Source organism: Pararge aegeria, chromosome 12 (genome assembly GCF_905163445.1).
Source record: "Pararge aegeria chromosome 12, ilParAegt1.1, whole genome shotgun sequence".
Classification (NCBI taxonomy): Eukaryota; Metazoa; Arthropoda; class Insecta; order Lepidoptera; family Nymphalidae; genus Pararge; species Pararge aegeria.
In genome coordinates, this window is record NC_053191.1 from 7192192 (window position 1) to 7209780 (window position 17589).

At 37.9% G+C, this 17589-nt stretch overlaps 2 protein-coding genes across 2 annotated transcripts; both read left to right on the forward strand.

Annotated features, from left to right (window-relative positions):
* Positions 1-1058: 1058 nt before the first annotated feature.
* Positions 1059-12013, forward strand: LOC120628382 (neurogenic locus notch homolog protein 1). The gene is made up of 11 exons (XM_039896728.1): positions 1059-1121; positions 2448-2511; positions 4865-5080; positions 5176-5267; positions 5941-6022; positions 6153-6244; positions 7454-7618; positions 8463-8685; positions 9740-9873; positions 10753-10900; positions 11609-12013. Exons 2-11 carry the CDS (start codon positions 2448-2450, stop codon positions 11848-11850), a joined length of 1458 nt encoding a protein of 485 aa, XP_039752662.1. The 5' UTR covers positions 1059-1121; the 3' UTR covers positions 11851-12013.
* A 2075-nt stretch (positions 12014-14088) lies between these two features.
* On the forward strand, positions 14089-16410 carry LOC120628298 (exocyst complex component 8). Its single transcript, XM_039896606.1, has one exon. The coding sequence runs from the start codon at positions 14183-14185 to the stop codon at positions 16229-16231; it is 2049 nt and encodes a 682-aa protein (XP_039752540.1). The 5' UTR covers positions 14089-14182; the 3' UTR covers positions 16232-16410.
* Positions 16411-17589: the final 1179 nt, after the last annotated feature.

The following is a 17589-nucleotide window of genomic DNA, read 5'->3' on the forward strand; positions in this document are numbered from 1 at the left end:
TGCAATCAGTGCAATCGTTTATTAAAACGATATTCTTTCGACCATTACAGGGACTCTTTTTTAAAAGTTATATTGCCCTCATGATGATAAGTGCCTAAAAATAGAGCAACACGGAGGCCATGCATGTAAAAAACATATCCCACATCGTGCCGCCCGGTGCCCAGCCACTTGAGGCGTAGCTGTTAAGCCTCTAGTGCCTATAATCACACCGGCTACCAGTGGCGAGCACAGGAATTCTGACCAGGAAAGCAGTAAAATGGCATAAAATGTCAAAATCTCTGTTGCCAGTTTTATGAAAATGTTAGGGTAGGCAGCGCTTTTGTGCATATATGAAGTGCACGCCACTGCCAGCTACCACACGCTTTAATAAGGAACACAGCTGCTTGGCGGCAGAAATAAATAACGCTTTAGCACTTCCTCGGTCAGACATCGTCAAACTTTACGTTTTTTTTAGCAGCGTCGTGGTCTATGACCCTGACCCCAGAGATGAGAGAAGAAGACATTAACTGTGTGATTGATTATAATCATTATCATCATCATCATCATCATCATGTCCCATAACAGGCCCACCACAAGATATGGGTCTACTCGCATAATGAGTAGGGTTTACGCCGTATTTCACGGTAAATTGTGGGTAATTTCGGATTGACACGCCTTTGAGAACTTTATATAGGCAGGCATGCAGGTTTCCTCACGATGTTATATTTTAATTGCTTAAATTAAGAAACGCACTTATCTCCGAAGATTACAGGCTAAAACCCAAAAAGGCTGTCACCGCTTCAGGATATAATACTTCAGTTAATTTTAATTCAAACTCTTTAGAATTTGGGCGGGACAAATCGAAATTATAAAGAATTCTACCTATGGACAAAAGATTGTATCTACTCACCATGTGATTATTCTAAGAGTTTACCGAAATTAGATCATCAGATAATACCTAAATATCAATAAGGAACTGTGATAATTAATTATCGACGGACGTGAAATAATAGTTTAATATGCAGATTTTTTTCGGTTAGTCAGACGAATTCGCAAGGCGTAGGCGCACACAGTTGGTATAAGGACACACATTATGAGTTGAAGGCACGTTTTCCTCTTCGCGACACGGACGTACGGACGGTGTAAGTGTTTGCAGTGGTCAAGTTTATTTATTACTATATTATCTCTTAGTCCGAATAATTAAATTCCTAAGTGATAAAGTGCGACGTAAAGAAACATTCAGAAAGTGCAGTATTTATTTATCCCAAATTTATAAATTTACCGGATATACTGTGTCAGATTTGAACTTAACGGACTAAATTAACTTAAATTAATTACAAATTTGATTGGATCTAGACGTTAGTTAAAAATAATAATGGAAATGGAATTAACTAAGTAATCAGATCAAATTAATGTTTTCATATTGTTTTGCCGTTTCGCACTAATCTTCGTAATTTTTGTATAATAAATTACCTCAGCATGTTTGACGCGTTTACTATCGTATGATTGACGTCCAGTTAAAATAACCAATTAAAGTGACTTAAATTTGGGATGAGTATACCTAAGGCTTTGCTTTACAATAGATTTCTTTAATATTAATCATTTATTACTAATTTTTTTTTTGACTAAGACACTTTAACTTTTTTTTAACAAAACATCCATGATCCACCTACCTTATCAACATCAGATGTTAAAATATTAAGTGTAATTCAATATAATTTTCAGTTCATGCGAGACACCTAAATAAGTAAATAAAAAATTACACCTGTTTGTATAATTAAATCTATTGTAAAATAGTTACAATAAAAATAATATTTATATTTTTTCCTAGACATTTTTGATTTGAACGCGGTAGTTGCGGTTTTGTATATTTAAGTTTATATGCAGGTTTAACTTTTGTACTTTACAAAACACAGATGCCATTTCGACTTACAAGTAGTATTTACCTATGTTATTGATCGCACGTGTGACGTTAGATATTTCTATTCATTCAGGTACAAACAAAATTAACATTGCAAATTCATGTTACTATATTCGCACATAGTTTTCTTTATTAGATCAATATGAATTATTATGAGTCTGCATTGCCCATCTACATTCGTATCAAGTGGTTTTTTTATATTTTTTATTAACTACTTTGTCATCTAAAAACGTAAAGGATTTATATACGAGTTGTGCTTTTAACAACGCACTGTTTGATATAATCGTATGATAGAGAAATACTATCTAGCAAATATTTATTATTTACTAGCTGTCCCGGCGAACTTCCTACCGCGGATCTTTTTATTTTTTTGATGAATGTTATATTTTAATACTTATATACTATTCCGGACTAAGAGAAATCCAAAAAAACTAATATCATAAAAATTTGTCCAACCATTCTTGAGTTATAAATGGTGTAACTAACACAACTTCCTTATAGATTTGCAAAACTTCCTATTAATAAGTAATTTACATTCTCTTTATAGATGGAGGGGAAACTTTTATACGTAGCGTCTTTGGCGCTTATAGCTTTCAGCTACAGTGTTGAGGGTAAGTTTTATTGTAATTAACAAAGAATTATTTAAAAAGTAGTAGTAGTAAAATTGATTGATAGCGAATGAAGCCGAGCGTAATTACCACCGAAAAGAAGTGCCGCTAAGCGATTTAGCGTTTCGGTACGATGTCGCGTAGAAGCCGATTGCGATATGGGTTTATAATAACTGCTATATCCATGACTGGTTGGCCCCTTACCATCTTAGATTGCATCATCACCTACCAGAGGGTGAGACTGCAGTCAAGGGCTAACTTCTAGTGGAATAAAAAAAAGAAAACCTAGCCGTAGGTATTTGTTGTTGGAAGTTAGCACTTAGAATTGATCTTACCTGATTGACGCCCCCAAGGGCCGAAAGATAATTACGGGTGAAGCTTTTAGGCGAAAGATGATAGTGATGAAGATATTTCTTAGGTACTCTCTAGAAGATATGTGTCCGGTACTACTGAACACCTACACCCATTTTTTTATACTTGCCTACTATCTGCCTTTATTAGACACCAGTTCAATAACCTCGTTAAATTAAGCGTAGTCACTCCCAAAAGTCACTTCTATGCAATTTTAAATATATTTTGGGTCTGCTTTTAGGGTTCCGTTGTCAAAATGGTAAAACGAATATGGCAACCTTATAGTGCTACTTTTTGTCCGCCAAAACCCAATGGACACTACTAAAGACCACTACGCCAACACGGCTAGCATGGGCAGGAGACAATTATCTCCCCGGAGAAAGGATAAAAACATATCTTCTCCCACAGCTTTATCAACTCTCAGCACGGCTAGCATGGGTAGGAGAAATTTATCTTCTCCAATAGCTTCATCTATTTTCAGATCACTGGGGCACAAGTGGAAATAATATCCAAATAATATGTGTGTAATAATTAAAGGGGATAAACTTCTCCTATTCTATATTCCTGTGCTTTAGAAGGTGGACACGTTAATTATATCCCCTGTCCGGGGATATAATCAGGGTATATAATTTATGTCTCTTATGACAAGGGATACAATTATCGTCTCCACCTGCTAAAGCACGGGAATATGGCATAGGAGAATTTTACTCCCGTTTATTATTACACATATTATTATTTGGATATTTTTTCACTTGTGCGCTTGAGAGTTAATAAAGCTGTGGGAGAAGATAACTTTTTATTTTTTCCCCGGGGATATAATTGTAGTTTAAAAGCCCATGCTAGCCGTGCTGGGCATTGGCGCACAAGTGGAAATACTATATGTGTTATAATAAACGGGGTTAAACTTCTCCTATTCCATGTTCCCGTGTTTTAGCAGGAGGACCACGGTACTTTTATCCCCTGTCAGGGGATATAATCGGGGCATATAATTTGTGTCTCCTGCCTATGCTAGCCCTGCAGGGAGGTCGTCACCTTTGCTTTTAATAAATAAAAGCTTGTGTGTTTGTTTGGGGATGTAATGAACTTAAGCTCTACTAAACTAAAGAAAGTAATGTAAAGCAGAAAAAGATTGTTTTCGTTATTCATCATAGTTTTCCAAATCCCACATGTGTAGGCAGGTCGTGGGTGTTATTTTGTAATATATTAGATTAAACGCATAATCGACTACGTAAGCATTGTTACAATAATAAGCTTCCGAGATCCGTCAAGTGGGCAAGGACATAAGGTTTAACGTGGGCGATAACTCGTTTACACACTTATAAGGCTGTAGTCATGGTCGGGCCTGCGCCGCCTCACGGTCTCATGATGACTTATGAGTAAATATGGGAACGATTTAATTAATTGTTTTATATGGAGTTCAGGTATTATAAGAAATCTGGCACTTAGTAGTTACAACTTGGCAGTCTTTTCCGGAAGTCTTCCAATAGGAGCTTGGCTGGAGTTGAAACGCGGAAGACCTAAACTTATTATATACCTATGCTACAGCATAATTAGATAAACAGTTAAAAATATATATAAGAGGTAGTCTGACATGAGGTTAAACGCGTAAGAGGTAAAACGCGATTCCCTTTACAAAACGAACATTAAGCTTAATTTTCTGTTCTGCGAATAGCAGGGATGATCTGTTATCTGTATAGAGTATTTTTTATAATTTAATTCACACGTATTCTTTACGCTTATTTCGCTTCGATACGGGAACATCATCAAGAGATCCGTCGATTTTACTACGAAGCAAAATCAACATCTCCGGACGGACGGACAAAGCGAAACGCGCGTAGAAGTAGGTACATTGCCGAAAATTTGTTTGGTAGTGGAGTATAAAGATTGAAGAAATTATAAATTAAGTACACCGTGCAGATTCTCCTACTATTCGCGGAACATACCTGGTACTTTAGTTCGGATTTTCAAGTACCCAAATACATAAATTAATGTATTACCTTCACAGGACAACGTTACCTCAACTACAACGCTCGAGGTTACTTCGGCAACCGCAACCTGTATGAGCACGGCCGCTCAATCTCGGACGATCAGGTGCGATGCGGGCCGAGCACTTGTGGAGTTGGAGCGCACTGCACACACGGGAGTGTCAGACCCGTGTGCGCTTGCTTGCCTGGATACTCCGGCGACCCGCTGTCGCAATGCATCAAAATCGAGTGTGTTGGTAAGTTACCTATTATGTTATTCGTATGTAGTTTTTTTTTAGTTTAACTATACGTCCGTTTCATTTGGAAATATAATTTATTATTTTATTTGCAGAAAACAGCGAATGTCGCGCTCACCAATCATGTGTCAACCAACATTGCATTAATCCTTGTGAAGGAGCCTGTGGACACAACGCAAATTGCGATGTAAGCAATAAGTAGTTAGCATAGGTATTTCCTTTTTGCAAAAATATTGATATACATTTGTTTGTATGTGTGTTAGCGATTGTGTTGGAATCTCTTTATTTATATTCTAACTGGACTGAAACTAAAGACTAAAATATTTACGGTCTTCTTTAATTTGTCTTGGGTTAAATGTGCAATATTGCACATTTCACTTAGCTTTAGTTTATTTATTAAATAACTGTGTTAAGGAATAACTAGACAATTTTTACATAATTTTAGTTTAAGCGAAAATATATCTTGGGCTTACTAAGTGATATTCTAATATAATATAGTTAGATAATAATGTATTTATTTTACATAACACATTTATGTGTATTTAATAAAGCATGCAAGCATGAATGTGTCACACAGCTATAAAAAAGGCTTTTTTCAAAGCTACAAAGGTTTCGAAGATACATTAAACCACCTTGGCTAAAATGGTTTAATTGCCAAAGAAACATCGGTGACGGTGACGAACAGCTGATATTCTGTTACGTAAGAACTTTTTTTCTTCGGCTACCCTTTTTCACATTTCCACCTGGCTCGATTTTTGTGTTGTGACCTTATACCTTCAACATTTATATATTTACCTGTGGCCTTATACCTTCACCACTTATGTGTTTACCCTTTAATAAACTTGTTTCTTTGTACCTAGGTCCGTCAACACGTTCCAGTTTGCTCTTGCCCCGCTGGTTATACAGGAAATCCCTTCTCATCATGCAGAATTGCCGATCCCGGTATGTCACATTAGATCTTAAAATAAACATACTGTTCTAATCCATAAAAGATGGGAACCCTTACAAAAATTATATTGTCCATTCATTACGTTCATTGCTTTATTGAAAACAACATTTCATTTTATTGCAGAGGAAGCGTGCCACCCGTCTCCATGCGGACCCAACACTAAGTGCCATGTTGCCAATAACCAGGCCATCTGCACCTGTCTTCCTGGATACAGAGTAAGCACAGTTTCCCTGACCGATTTCGATCACGATGGTTAAAGTCCAGCGACATTTTCCAACCACGCTGGAGACATAACAGGTGCACAGGTGTGTGCACGAACACAGATGCACTCTCTATTTCCTTATTCTCATAGTCCGATGGGACGGCAGCTCCGTCACGCAACACACAATCACAGCCAGACAGCTTAACACAATCTCTGGAATCAGTGCTTCTCCACTTGACCAGACTAGGGCTATTAAGTGGCAGTATTCTTGTTATTATTTATTATTATTATTAACGGCTAGCATGGGCAGGAGACAATTATATCCCCTGGGAAAAGATATAAATTTATCTTCTCCCACAGCTTTATCAAATCTTGGTGCACAAATCGAAATTATATCCAAATTATATTTGTGTAAACGGAGGTAAATTTCTCCTATTCCATGTTCCCGTTATTTATGAGGTAGGCATGTTAATTATATCCCTCGTTAGGGTATATAATCCGGGTATATAATTTTTATCTCCTGCCCGTGCTAGCCCTGCTGTACTTAGTCTTAGTTTATCGACGACAAGGTATGTCAAATAAACTACCATTTTAAGACAACACTGTTTTAAGCAATTTATAATTTATCTCGATAATGTGCTCGGCGTGTGTTTGTCTACCAATCCGCACTTGGCCAGCGTGGTAGAACCATACTCATTCTGGGAGATGATCAGTGCCCTTCATCATATCAACCGATAGACGTCCACTGCTGGACATAGGTCTTTTCCATGGTTCTGTGCCGCTTGGATCCAGCGGCTACCTGAGACGCGCTTAATGTCCTCTGTCCACCTCGTTGGGGGTCGACCAACGCTGCGCTTAGCAGTTCGGGGCTGCCATTTCAGCACCTTGGGACCCCAACGTCCATCCTATCTCCGAACTATGTACCTCGCCCATTGCCACTTCAGCTTCGCGACTCATTAAGCTATGTCGGTAACTCTGGTTCTTCTACGAATCTCCACATTTCGGATTCGATCGCGTAGAGATACTCCGACCATAGCTCTCTCCATCGCCCGCTGAGTTACTCTGAGCCTTCTTACTCAGTGCCCTTTAGTGAACCAGAAATGGGTTGATGGTGATGACATTGTTTTAAGCTATAGTAGTAAGGCCTCGAAGACGAATATTCGGGAACCTTCATAGATTTCGGACGGAATATAGATACTTGATTAACTTTCTTCTTTTTTAGGGTAGCCCTCTGTCCGGCTGTAGACACGAGTGCGACTCTGATAGCGACTGCAGCACGCAACAGTCGTGTCGCGACTTCAAGTGCGTGAGTCCATGCAGCGACTGTGGTGTCAATGCTGACTGCGAGACTGTCTCCGCTCATCGCGCCATCTGCAAGTGCCCCAGAGTAAGTTTATTTACGTAACTGAATACAGATTATACATTCTAAAACTGACTATTAGTTAATCTATATGGTGGGAAAAGCATATGGAGGTGGACGGGAGATGTTTTTAAAAAAGTAAGGGCAAGTTTTTAAAGATTATTTATTACTTGACGTGCCGCTTAGTTGAGCGCAAAGTGTAGCGCAACAACTGGCTAGTACATAATTACTCGAAGGGGGATCTTTAACGGGCGTTTTAGCTGTAGAAAACCACAAATTTCAAACCTGTAACTATCGTTAGTTCTAAGGAGCATTAACAATTAGATAATTATGGTCTGAGCTATTTCCATGTTTGAAACTAGCGCCCGATTTGGGACCCGTAATTATATTTTAAAGAGATTGTCAAAAGGTTAAAGTATTAGAAGTTACACTAATATAATTATTGTAGCTTGTAAGTAGGTATATTCTTTTTTTTTAAAGAATAGGAGTGCTCCCATTATGTATACACTTATGCTTAACTAGCATTTGCCCGCAACTTGTGCTTACAATGTCTGCTATGCAAGATTCAATCCCCTACTATGGGGTACTAATGGGGTATCCATTAAAGGTTGGTTTTCGTTTTAAAAAAACCTATACTTAGATTTACTTTATTTAAAATTGAGCTCCTGACAATAAGTAGGAAGCTACAGTGTAAATAATAGATAAAAATATACTAGGCAGTCTTTAGGGACTGCCGATCGAAATGAAAACTAAATCGATGTATATTTACACAGTATAAAATAGCTGACGGGCATGCCTGAGGCGAGTTCCTTGATTTTTGTTCACCCAAAAACACTCAACGCGCCTTCTTCACCTCGAATTTATTTATCAGGGCTACCACGGCGACCCGCACCGGATCTGCTCAGCTGAGTGCACATCCGACAGCGAATGCCCCAGCTACAAGCCAGCGTGTGTTTACAACGCCTGCATTAACCCTTGCACGAACGCTTGCGGTGTGAACGCGGACTGCAACCTGCGCGGTTTGACGCCCGTATGCTCCTGCCCTAAGACCCACACGGGCGATCCGTTCGCCTTCTGCAGGCCTTTCGAAGCGCGTGAGTAATGAAAATCAATCAATGAGTCATCAACATCATACTTATTAAGACTGGCCTTCCGCTGACAGCGTAGGTGACAGGTATACTTTATGACAGGTACATTGACGTACCTGTTACATAAAGTATACCTATCAAGTCGATAATTAAAAAATTTGGAAAATCCAAAAGTGCACGCCTCATAATCTCATTTTTTTCACAATAAAATTGATTTTTTTTTAACTGAAACTTTCAATGCTCATTACAATTTTTTTTTTCATATTAATTATTATTCATTTTTTGTAAACAAGACACGGGAATGTCATAATGATTGCACATTGAAAGTTACAATTAATATTAGCTAGAATAATTACATGGAATTTAACGACAGTGAATTGAACGCTCATATTAACTAAGAAATTATGTCGTGTGTTACTTTAGGTAATTAAAAAAAAAATATTCCGATACGATCATTTTTTCTACCAATTTTATGCCACATACACCCGTCCATACACGGACGTCCAGAAAAGATTATGTTTAATGTTATTATTTACTATGTTAAACAAAAATATTGTTATTGAAATGTATTTTATGTGCCTGACAAATTATTTGACTTGATATTAGTGTACTCAAATTAACCTGTAAGTGCAATATAAAATAACAAAAAATCAATTTCAGTTTCGAGAAAAGTGCTTTTTTTGAAATGTCGAGAGTAGAGCACAACCTCAACGCTTCGCTTATGAGGCGTGCAATAGCGAAGACCACAGTCTTATGTGATGCTTTATTCTGCCTCTCTATTTATTTAATGGTAAACATTGCTACGGATCACGTTAACTACGGTCTAACGGTCAACGTTCACCGCTGCGCTAGGGAGATCGCCCTCTCTCCTGGTAGAAAGTAGTAGCTAGTTACCATCCTACCGACAAAGAAGTGCTGCTAAGGAATTTAGCGTTCCGCTACGATGCCTCGTAGAAACGTCTTAGTCGCTCCCATCGTAGACTGCATCAAAACATACCACCAGTTGCGATTGCAGTCAAGTGTTAAGTTGTAGTGGAATACTAAAACAAATCTTCTGCAGGTGACCTTTGCGAGCCAAACCCATGCGGTGCCAACGCGAAGTGCACACCCGGCCACGACCGCACCGGTGCTGAACGCCCCGTATGCACCTGTCCTACTGGATACCGCGGAAACGCACTTGTCTCTTGCGAAAAGGTACTTTTTTTTTTAAATTTAGTAGTAGTAGAGCTTTTTGTGACGGAGCTCTTGCGGGAATACTACTTCTTAATTTTACCGTCAAGCAAGCAGTACCCTCTTGCTGTGTTCCGGTCTGAAGGGCGTGGTTGCCGGTGTAATTACAGGCACAAGAAGCACGACTCAGGTTGATGGACACAGGGCGGTACTTTGTAGCTCGTGCCCTTCAAAGTATTGCTCTGTTTATAAGCGATGGGTTTTCGGTTAACATCAGGTGGAAAACCATCGCATCGCAGGAAACACTTGGATTATAGGGTTAGGTTGTACCTACAAATTTTAAAAACACACCTATCAATTATATCATAACCAACAGTACCACAGGCCAACAAAGCAAAAAAAAGACGCCGAAGCCATTATGAAAAATAGAAAGAATAAACAACAACTTAATTAGGGTGGTATAAAATTCTTAAGAAGCCGAGTTAGCCCAGTACGTCGGAATTCAACTTTCGGGGAGCCGAATTCGAATCCCAACGCACCTGTAACTTTTCTAAGTTATGTGTTTTTGTATTGCTTCAATGATGAAGGTACCTAAACATCGTGAGGAGACCAACATGCCTGAGAGTTCTCCATGTTGTTCTCAAAGGTGTGTGGAGTCCACCAAATCGCACTGGGCCAGCGTGGTGAACCACAGCTTAAGGGGTTACCTTCTCATTGTTGAAGGAGACCCAAGCACTGTAGTAGGCTAGTAATGGGTTGATATAATGATGATGATGATGAAAATGATTTTTATGAAGTCACTCGAATGTCGTTAGTGACTAGGCGTCTAGGCCTATTTAAAGCGGGAGAGAGTACAAAATGAAAGAAAAGTAACATTTTTACATCAACTTATTCGTTTCTCAGGGTGAATGTGAGCTGGACTCCCAGTGTCCGGATAACTTAGCGTGTGTCGGCTACGAATGCGTCGACCCATGTCTCGGCAACACGCAGTGCGGTACCGGTGCGGTGTGCATGGCGCGACGACACATCGCCGTCTGCACTTGTCCAGGAGGTAATTAATTAATTTATTTATTACTAAAGCCGCTATCAGATTTTATAAAATTAAAATTATAAATGCGGGGCAATCTTTCACTAACATCGGCAAGAAGTGAAAACTAAATCCATGTATATATATGTACCAAAAACGACAACCCAAAAAGTGCTCATGTTATTTCTTGAGTGACACAAAAGTGCTCAACTTATAATGTTTATACCAAGTTTTTGTTTTCCTACCCTTCCATTAGAATACACAGATTACAAATCTGTTTATCCTTTGGCAAAGGCCGCCTCCAACCCTTTCCATACTTCTCTTTTTATTGCTCGCCTTGTTCTAAATCTTCTTGCTATAGAAGCACTTTCATCCGACCATATTTAGAATTGCTGTTCCTTCCTCTTCTTTCAGCAGCCCTGTTTTCTGAGTCCAAGGCTGTGGGTTCTATTCCCACAACCGGAAAATGGTTGTGTTATAAACATGAATGTTTTGTTGTGTGTTCTTCTTGAACAAGGCAAGGTTTAAATGATAATCTAAGGATATACAGGCATACATCAACCGTTCGCCAATAGTTATTACCTAAGTGTTGGTAAAATCTTTTTTTTCTATAGACATCGCCTTAATCATTAGGCATTTGATTTAGGCGACGCCTAGGTTTAGTTAAAACGGGAATAACTCTCCTCAGTTATTTTTAGACTGTTAAAAATCAACGAATTTATTCTTCCACAGATCACCACGGAGACGCCCTCGTGAGCTGTTACCAGTCCCACTCAGAAGCAGCCTCCACTCGCTACTACAGATACAAACGTAACGGCAACTTCACCGAATCCGAAAAACCCTCAAAAGATACCGACGCTGCTAAAGAGCCAACTAAACTTACCACCGATCTCAACAAGCCAGCGAAAGCCACTGCCCCGGTTGTGGAAACCCCCAAGGAACCGACCTTTACCCTCAGAAATTCAAAAGAATAAGTTAAAATAACTAAGTTTAAAGAACAATGAAATAATTTACGAATTGATGCTTCGTTTCAGAACGACTTTCATGAACGTAATATTTTTACGTGCTTAAAAAACATTCTTTAACATTGGATCGATACAATGGATGGGTATTAAATAAACGTTTTTTACAATGCAATATTTTTTTCCCTTAAACCTTTTTAGGTTGTACTTACTAAACTGCTTGATTATTAGGACAAATCTATACTTTTCATTATAGCTGGTCGGTACATAATTTTTTTTGGAGGACATACATTAATTCATACTGAAGTTTGAAGCATAAACTGTAATGATTTTCACTTTTGTTCGTCTGTCTGTATCTTGGCTGCACATACCGCCAAAATTACATACCTATTCAATAAATTTCAAACATAACGAGATTTGTGTTCGTACTACAAGTTGGGACACAGTACAAGCAAAATTAAGAACTTAACCGCGTATGCGACTAATATTGAAGCACTCCACCTTAGAATGCTTACTCGAACGAACAATTAGTTGCTTCATAACATTTAGCAGTTTACCTTCATTATTTTACCTCTAATAAAGTTCACCATAAAATGGGAAAATGAGGAATAGTTTGTAAGCTAGCAACATTCCGCGGGTGTAAAGTGATACGTGCGCGGGGGCGTTTTGCGTTACGTATTTTCACTATTTTTGGACACATTACACTGCATTCAATAATGGCTGAATGAGGATTTTGTATGTTCTTAATTCAATGACAGCACAGTTACCTTGGGAGAGGAGATGAAATTTTTTAGTGATTTTACACCATAACTCCGTCAAATGAGAACCAATTTTTAATAATTATTTTTGCTCTGGCAAGGTTTCTATGCTCGAAAAATTGATAAAGCTGTGGGAGAAGGTGACATTTTATTCATCCCCGGGGAGTTAAATGTCCATGCTAGCCGTGCAGTTAGAGGTATGAGATATATAAAAACCATACCCCAATGGTTTCTACACGGTATCGTACCGGAACGCGAAATCGCCTGGTGGCATGTCTTTGCCAGTAGGGTGGTAACAGTGGCGTGCAGTGGGTTTTTTACCAGGGTATGCCTACAGCAGGAAAATATTTATTGCATAAAATGGAAAAAATCCTCCTCTTATACAGGTTATATTTAAATTTTAGGGTATGCAATGCTTTTGTGCATGTATGAAGTGCACGCCACAGGGTGGTAACTAGCATCGGCCGATGTCTAGTCCATCAGACGAGACCAGAGAAATTCAGGACTAAAGTGCCCCCGCGGGAATCGAACCCGGGACCTCCCACTTATAAGAAATCACTGCGCCAGCTGGAGGTCGTCGAAATCAAGTCTTGCTTTTACGATTACTTTGCTTTGATAGTAATTGGAGCTAAGAATGACGCAAGCTATATTCTGGTATACTTCTTAATGGGGATAACCCATTCATTTACTGACTTGAATCAATTATGCTTAAAGTCTTACTAACGACTGTTGTGCTGCTATTGGCCACAGTTCTCTCGATTATTTGCAGACATTTGTGATGAATTATAAGTATAACGTAAACTGGAGTAGGTTCCTGGGACGGTCATTACCGATTGGCAACGTTTAAATAGTTGACGGTTTCAAATAGTTATAACAGTACCTACGATTGAAAAATTCTTTGTGTTAGGTAGCTGATTAATTGACGAAGGTAGTAAATTATGAAGCAGTGCGCTGCATTCACAGCTGCATAAAAAGTCTTTTTACAAATCCAGTAAGTTCTAAACCTATGTATCCTCATTACTGGATTCATCATCACCTCCAAGAGACTATAAAAATCTAGAGCTGTAATAAAGGCCTAAGGGGATTGAAGGAGGTCAAGGATGGGACCCTTGATTTAATATGTTACTACTGGGTTGACCATAATCACCATGCTGGCCAGATGGGTTGGTGATTGCAGTAGATGGTAGTACTAGCACAGCGGACGCTGCTTGCCCATTCTCTGTTCCCTTTGTTACATTTTAAATGTTACTAAATAAATATTTTGTATATTTCAGTAAGTAAATAAATTGAATATTGAATATTCAATATTCAATATTAAAGAATTAATATGTTATTTTATTATTCAATATTCCGGCTATTGAATACAATAACTATAACTATTCTGTGACCAAAGATTATACGGCGAATTAAACGCTCAATGACATTTTAAAGGTGACAGTTGACGTAACTTAACTTTGCAGTAACTAAACGCTTTGACATTTGATGGGTTGATTGATACGTCCTGTCGTTCGATTATCGAATGATGTGAGAAACTGTGTTATTTATTCTAAAATAACTATCGAAATTGTAAATATATATGCGAAACCATGTCCGATATTAATATGGAAAAGTTTGCGGTACCAGAATTCGTACCCGAACGGTACGTAAAGGAGCTAGCGAAGTCGTGTGTCGGAGGGGAGGAGTTAGCCCAGCAGAAGGAGAAAATCCAAAGTTTAGCTGAAGAAACCGCAAGTGCCCTCAAAAAAAATGTGTACGAAAATTATATGCAATTCATCGAAACTGCCACCGAAATATCCCACTTAGAAACAGAAATGTACAAGCTATCGCATTTGTTAAGTGATCAACGAATGGTCCTTACGACTTTATCACAGGCTTCAGTGCTAGGCAACGATAATACGTTATCCCGCGAGTCACTCGATAACCATGACTTGGAGGCAGACAGAGTTGAGGAGGAGCGAAAGAATAAACTTAATTCAATCTCGGAAAAAGTTGAGAGCTGTATGAACTTGCTGGATGTTCCCGAGAGACATCTATTACACGAAGGAGACTTGCTGGAGATCGACGCTGAGGAAAACACAGCTTTACAAAGAATGCATGTATATTTGTTTAATGATTGCCTTATGCTGACCTCTTGGATATCAAATCGACGCGGGCCAATGAGATACAAATTTCAAACAAGTTACCCTATCAGTACATTAGCAGTAGTGAATGTGCGTGACTTAGGTACAGTGAAGCAAGCATTTAAAGTGCTAGCTTTCCCCGATACAAGAGTGTTTCAATGCAATAGTTTAACAATAAAAAAAGACTGGCTTGATAAGTTTGATGTTGCAAAAAAAATGCACATAGAGAAAGAAAACTTAAAACAAAAGAAAAAGGATTCCCAAGACAAACTTAAACACGAGTCATTGGAGTCCCCTAGTCTTTCAGTTGAGGAGATACCATCTCCACAAATAGCTTCACTGCCAGACTGGCTATCTGACGTCACTGAAGAATTGGATGTCTTTATTGTAGAGAGACACTTCCAAAAAACTTATGATTTAATGATAAAAGCACAGAGGACATTAAGTACAGAAGAATTTATAACCCACCCTCAAAGGACTGATATATTAAAAAAGATTGAACAAAAGCAAAAAGTCTTGACTGAGATATTACTAAAAGAACTAGACGTCACTCACAACTGGAGTCCGAGAGGTGGCTTGAGATCATCACGTCACCCAGTACTAATTCTTAATAAATTTAATATGACTAGTCAGGCCTGTGAACTGTTTCTTGATATCTGTAATCACACAGTTAAAGCACATGTCAAAGCTGTGCAATTAGAGGGTTCTATTTACAGTTATGTGAAGCAAGTGGGGGAAGTTTTCTTCTGTTCCCTAAGTGATGCCTTAACAGAATTTATTTCATTATTTCCTAAAAATAAATTAAGCGCTTTTGTTGTGTGGGCTAGTATGCAACTTAGAATACTCATGAGTCAAATTATAAAGCAAGTATTTACACCACAGTGTGCATTAGATTCCATTTTAGATTGTGTTCAAAGTTTAAGGGAGCAATGTACTCTTTTCTGTGAATTTGGATTAGACTTAAGATTTCAGATGAACAGTTCTTTAAGATCACCAATTATAAAAGCTTTAAGAGAGTACAAGGAGAAGATTGTTGATTCGATGAAAACTAAAGTGTCAGAAGACAAATGGACTCCTGTCAATATGCACACTAAAGCGGGAGTTAATAAATTCTTATCACAAATGGAAAATTTGGGCCTTATCTTAGTTAGGTATGTAATAAATGAAACGTGGGTGGACTTATCAAGTAGCACTATATGGTTTGTACAGTCTGTTATAACTGTGCAGAATGTTGGTTTAGAAATTGTTACTAAAGACATGATGGATGTTGTGGATGAATGTATATATGCTATATTTAATTCTCGTCTTAAATTCTCAATGAGGAATGATTCTTCATATGCACTTAAAAATCTGAAGTTTATTTTAGAAACAGTGATGCCCTATATGATTAAATCATATAAGGACAAAGTTGGTTATGATAATGTGAAATTATTAGAATTAGCAGGTGAATATGGTGTCAATATTGCACCACCAAAGAAATCAAACATCACATACACAAGTAATGAATATTTATGAGAATGGTAAAGACTTGATGACTCAATTAACGTGGTGAATGAAAGATTATTTTTATTATGCTGAAGCTTTAATAATGTAATATATAGACATTAAGCGTGCAAGATTTTTGTAAGTTTATTTAAACTGATCAAATTAAAATTTATATTATATGCAAGTTAAATAATATTAAATTTTAATAAACCAAGACTAAGTAGTGGTTTTATTTTTTTTTATTTTAATATTCAAGAATAATAATGATATCACATAGAAAAATAAAAGTCAACATATCCTTTAAACATGTATTTATATTAGGTACTTCATATAAATTACAGTACAATATATTATTATTATATTTTTTATTTTGTTATAATCATTGATATTATCTGTGGTTATAAAGATGAACAGATATTGTAATTTTACATCACCATTTTTTCTACAAACAAATAGACTATAATATAACATCAACCCATAACTAATGTGGTTAAAACTGTGGGACAGTAATTCAGTTATTACTTAGAGATCTGCAAAAGTTTTTCAATTTTGCCTGGTGGGAGGCTTTTGCCGTGGCTAGTTACCACCCTACCGACAAAGAGGTACCACTAAGCGAATTAACGTTCCGGTACGATGTCGCGTACAAACCGATAATTGGCATGGGTTTAATACTCCTGGTACAGGTGTGCGGTGGCTTCCTTATGTGGTTGATATTCCATCACCACGCACGAAACGTTTTTTAACCACGTTTCTGATACGTGCCGCTATGATGTAGAACGCCCTCCCGGCAATAGTTTTTCTTGCTACGTATAATTTGAGTACCTTCAAGGCTAGAGTGAGAGCCTTTTGTAGGCAAGCGTGCTCCAACCTAGACTTCATCATTGCTTTCTAACGGGCATGATTGTCGTCAAGCGCTGGCCTATCGTAAGTAAAAAAAAAAAAAAAGTTTGCTTGTTACCATCTTAGACTGCATTTTCATTTACCAGCAGGTGAGATTTAAGTCGAGGGCTGGGGCTCGAGGCTCAGTTGTTTGTTCAGAATAATAAATTATTTTCATAAACATCACTTAAGAAGAGCTCTTGTAGTCTGAACTCTATGACATCTATCAGATTTTTTAATGTTATCGCCCATACAAATTAATTTGTAAACATAGTTCTGATTTGTGACTTAGTAAGCTATTCTAAGGCCACTGGAATGATGCGTAATATAATTAACTGAACAATTATATGCAAAGAGCGTTGCGCCACAGAATCGACTATTCGCGTTCGTTATAAATATATCGAAGTCAGGTGAATATTCGTAAGAATTCATCATAATAACCTATTACAGGCCCACTAGAGGGCACGGGTCTCCTCCAACAATGAGAAGGGATTAAGGCCGTATTTCAC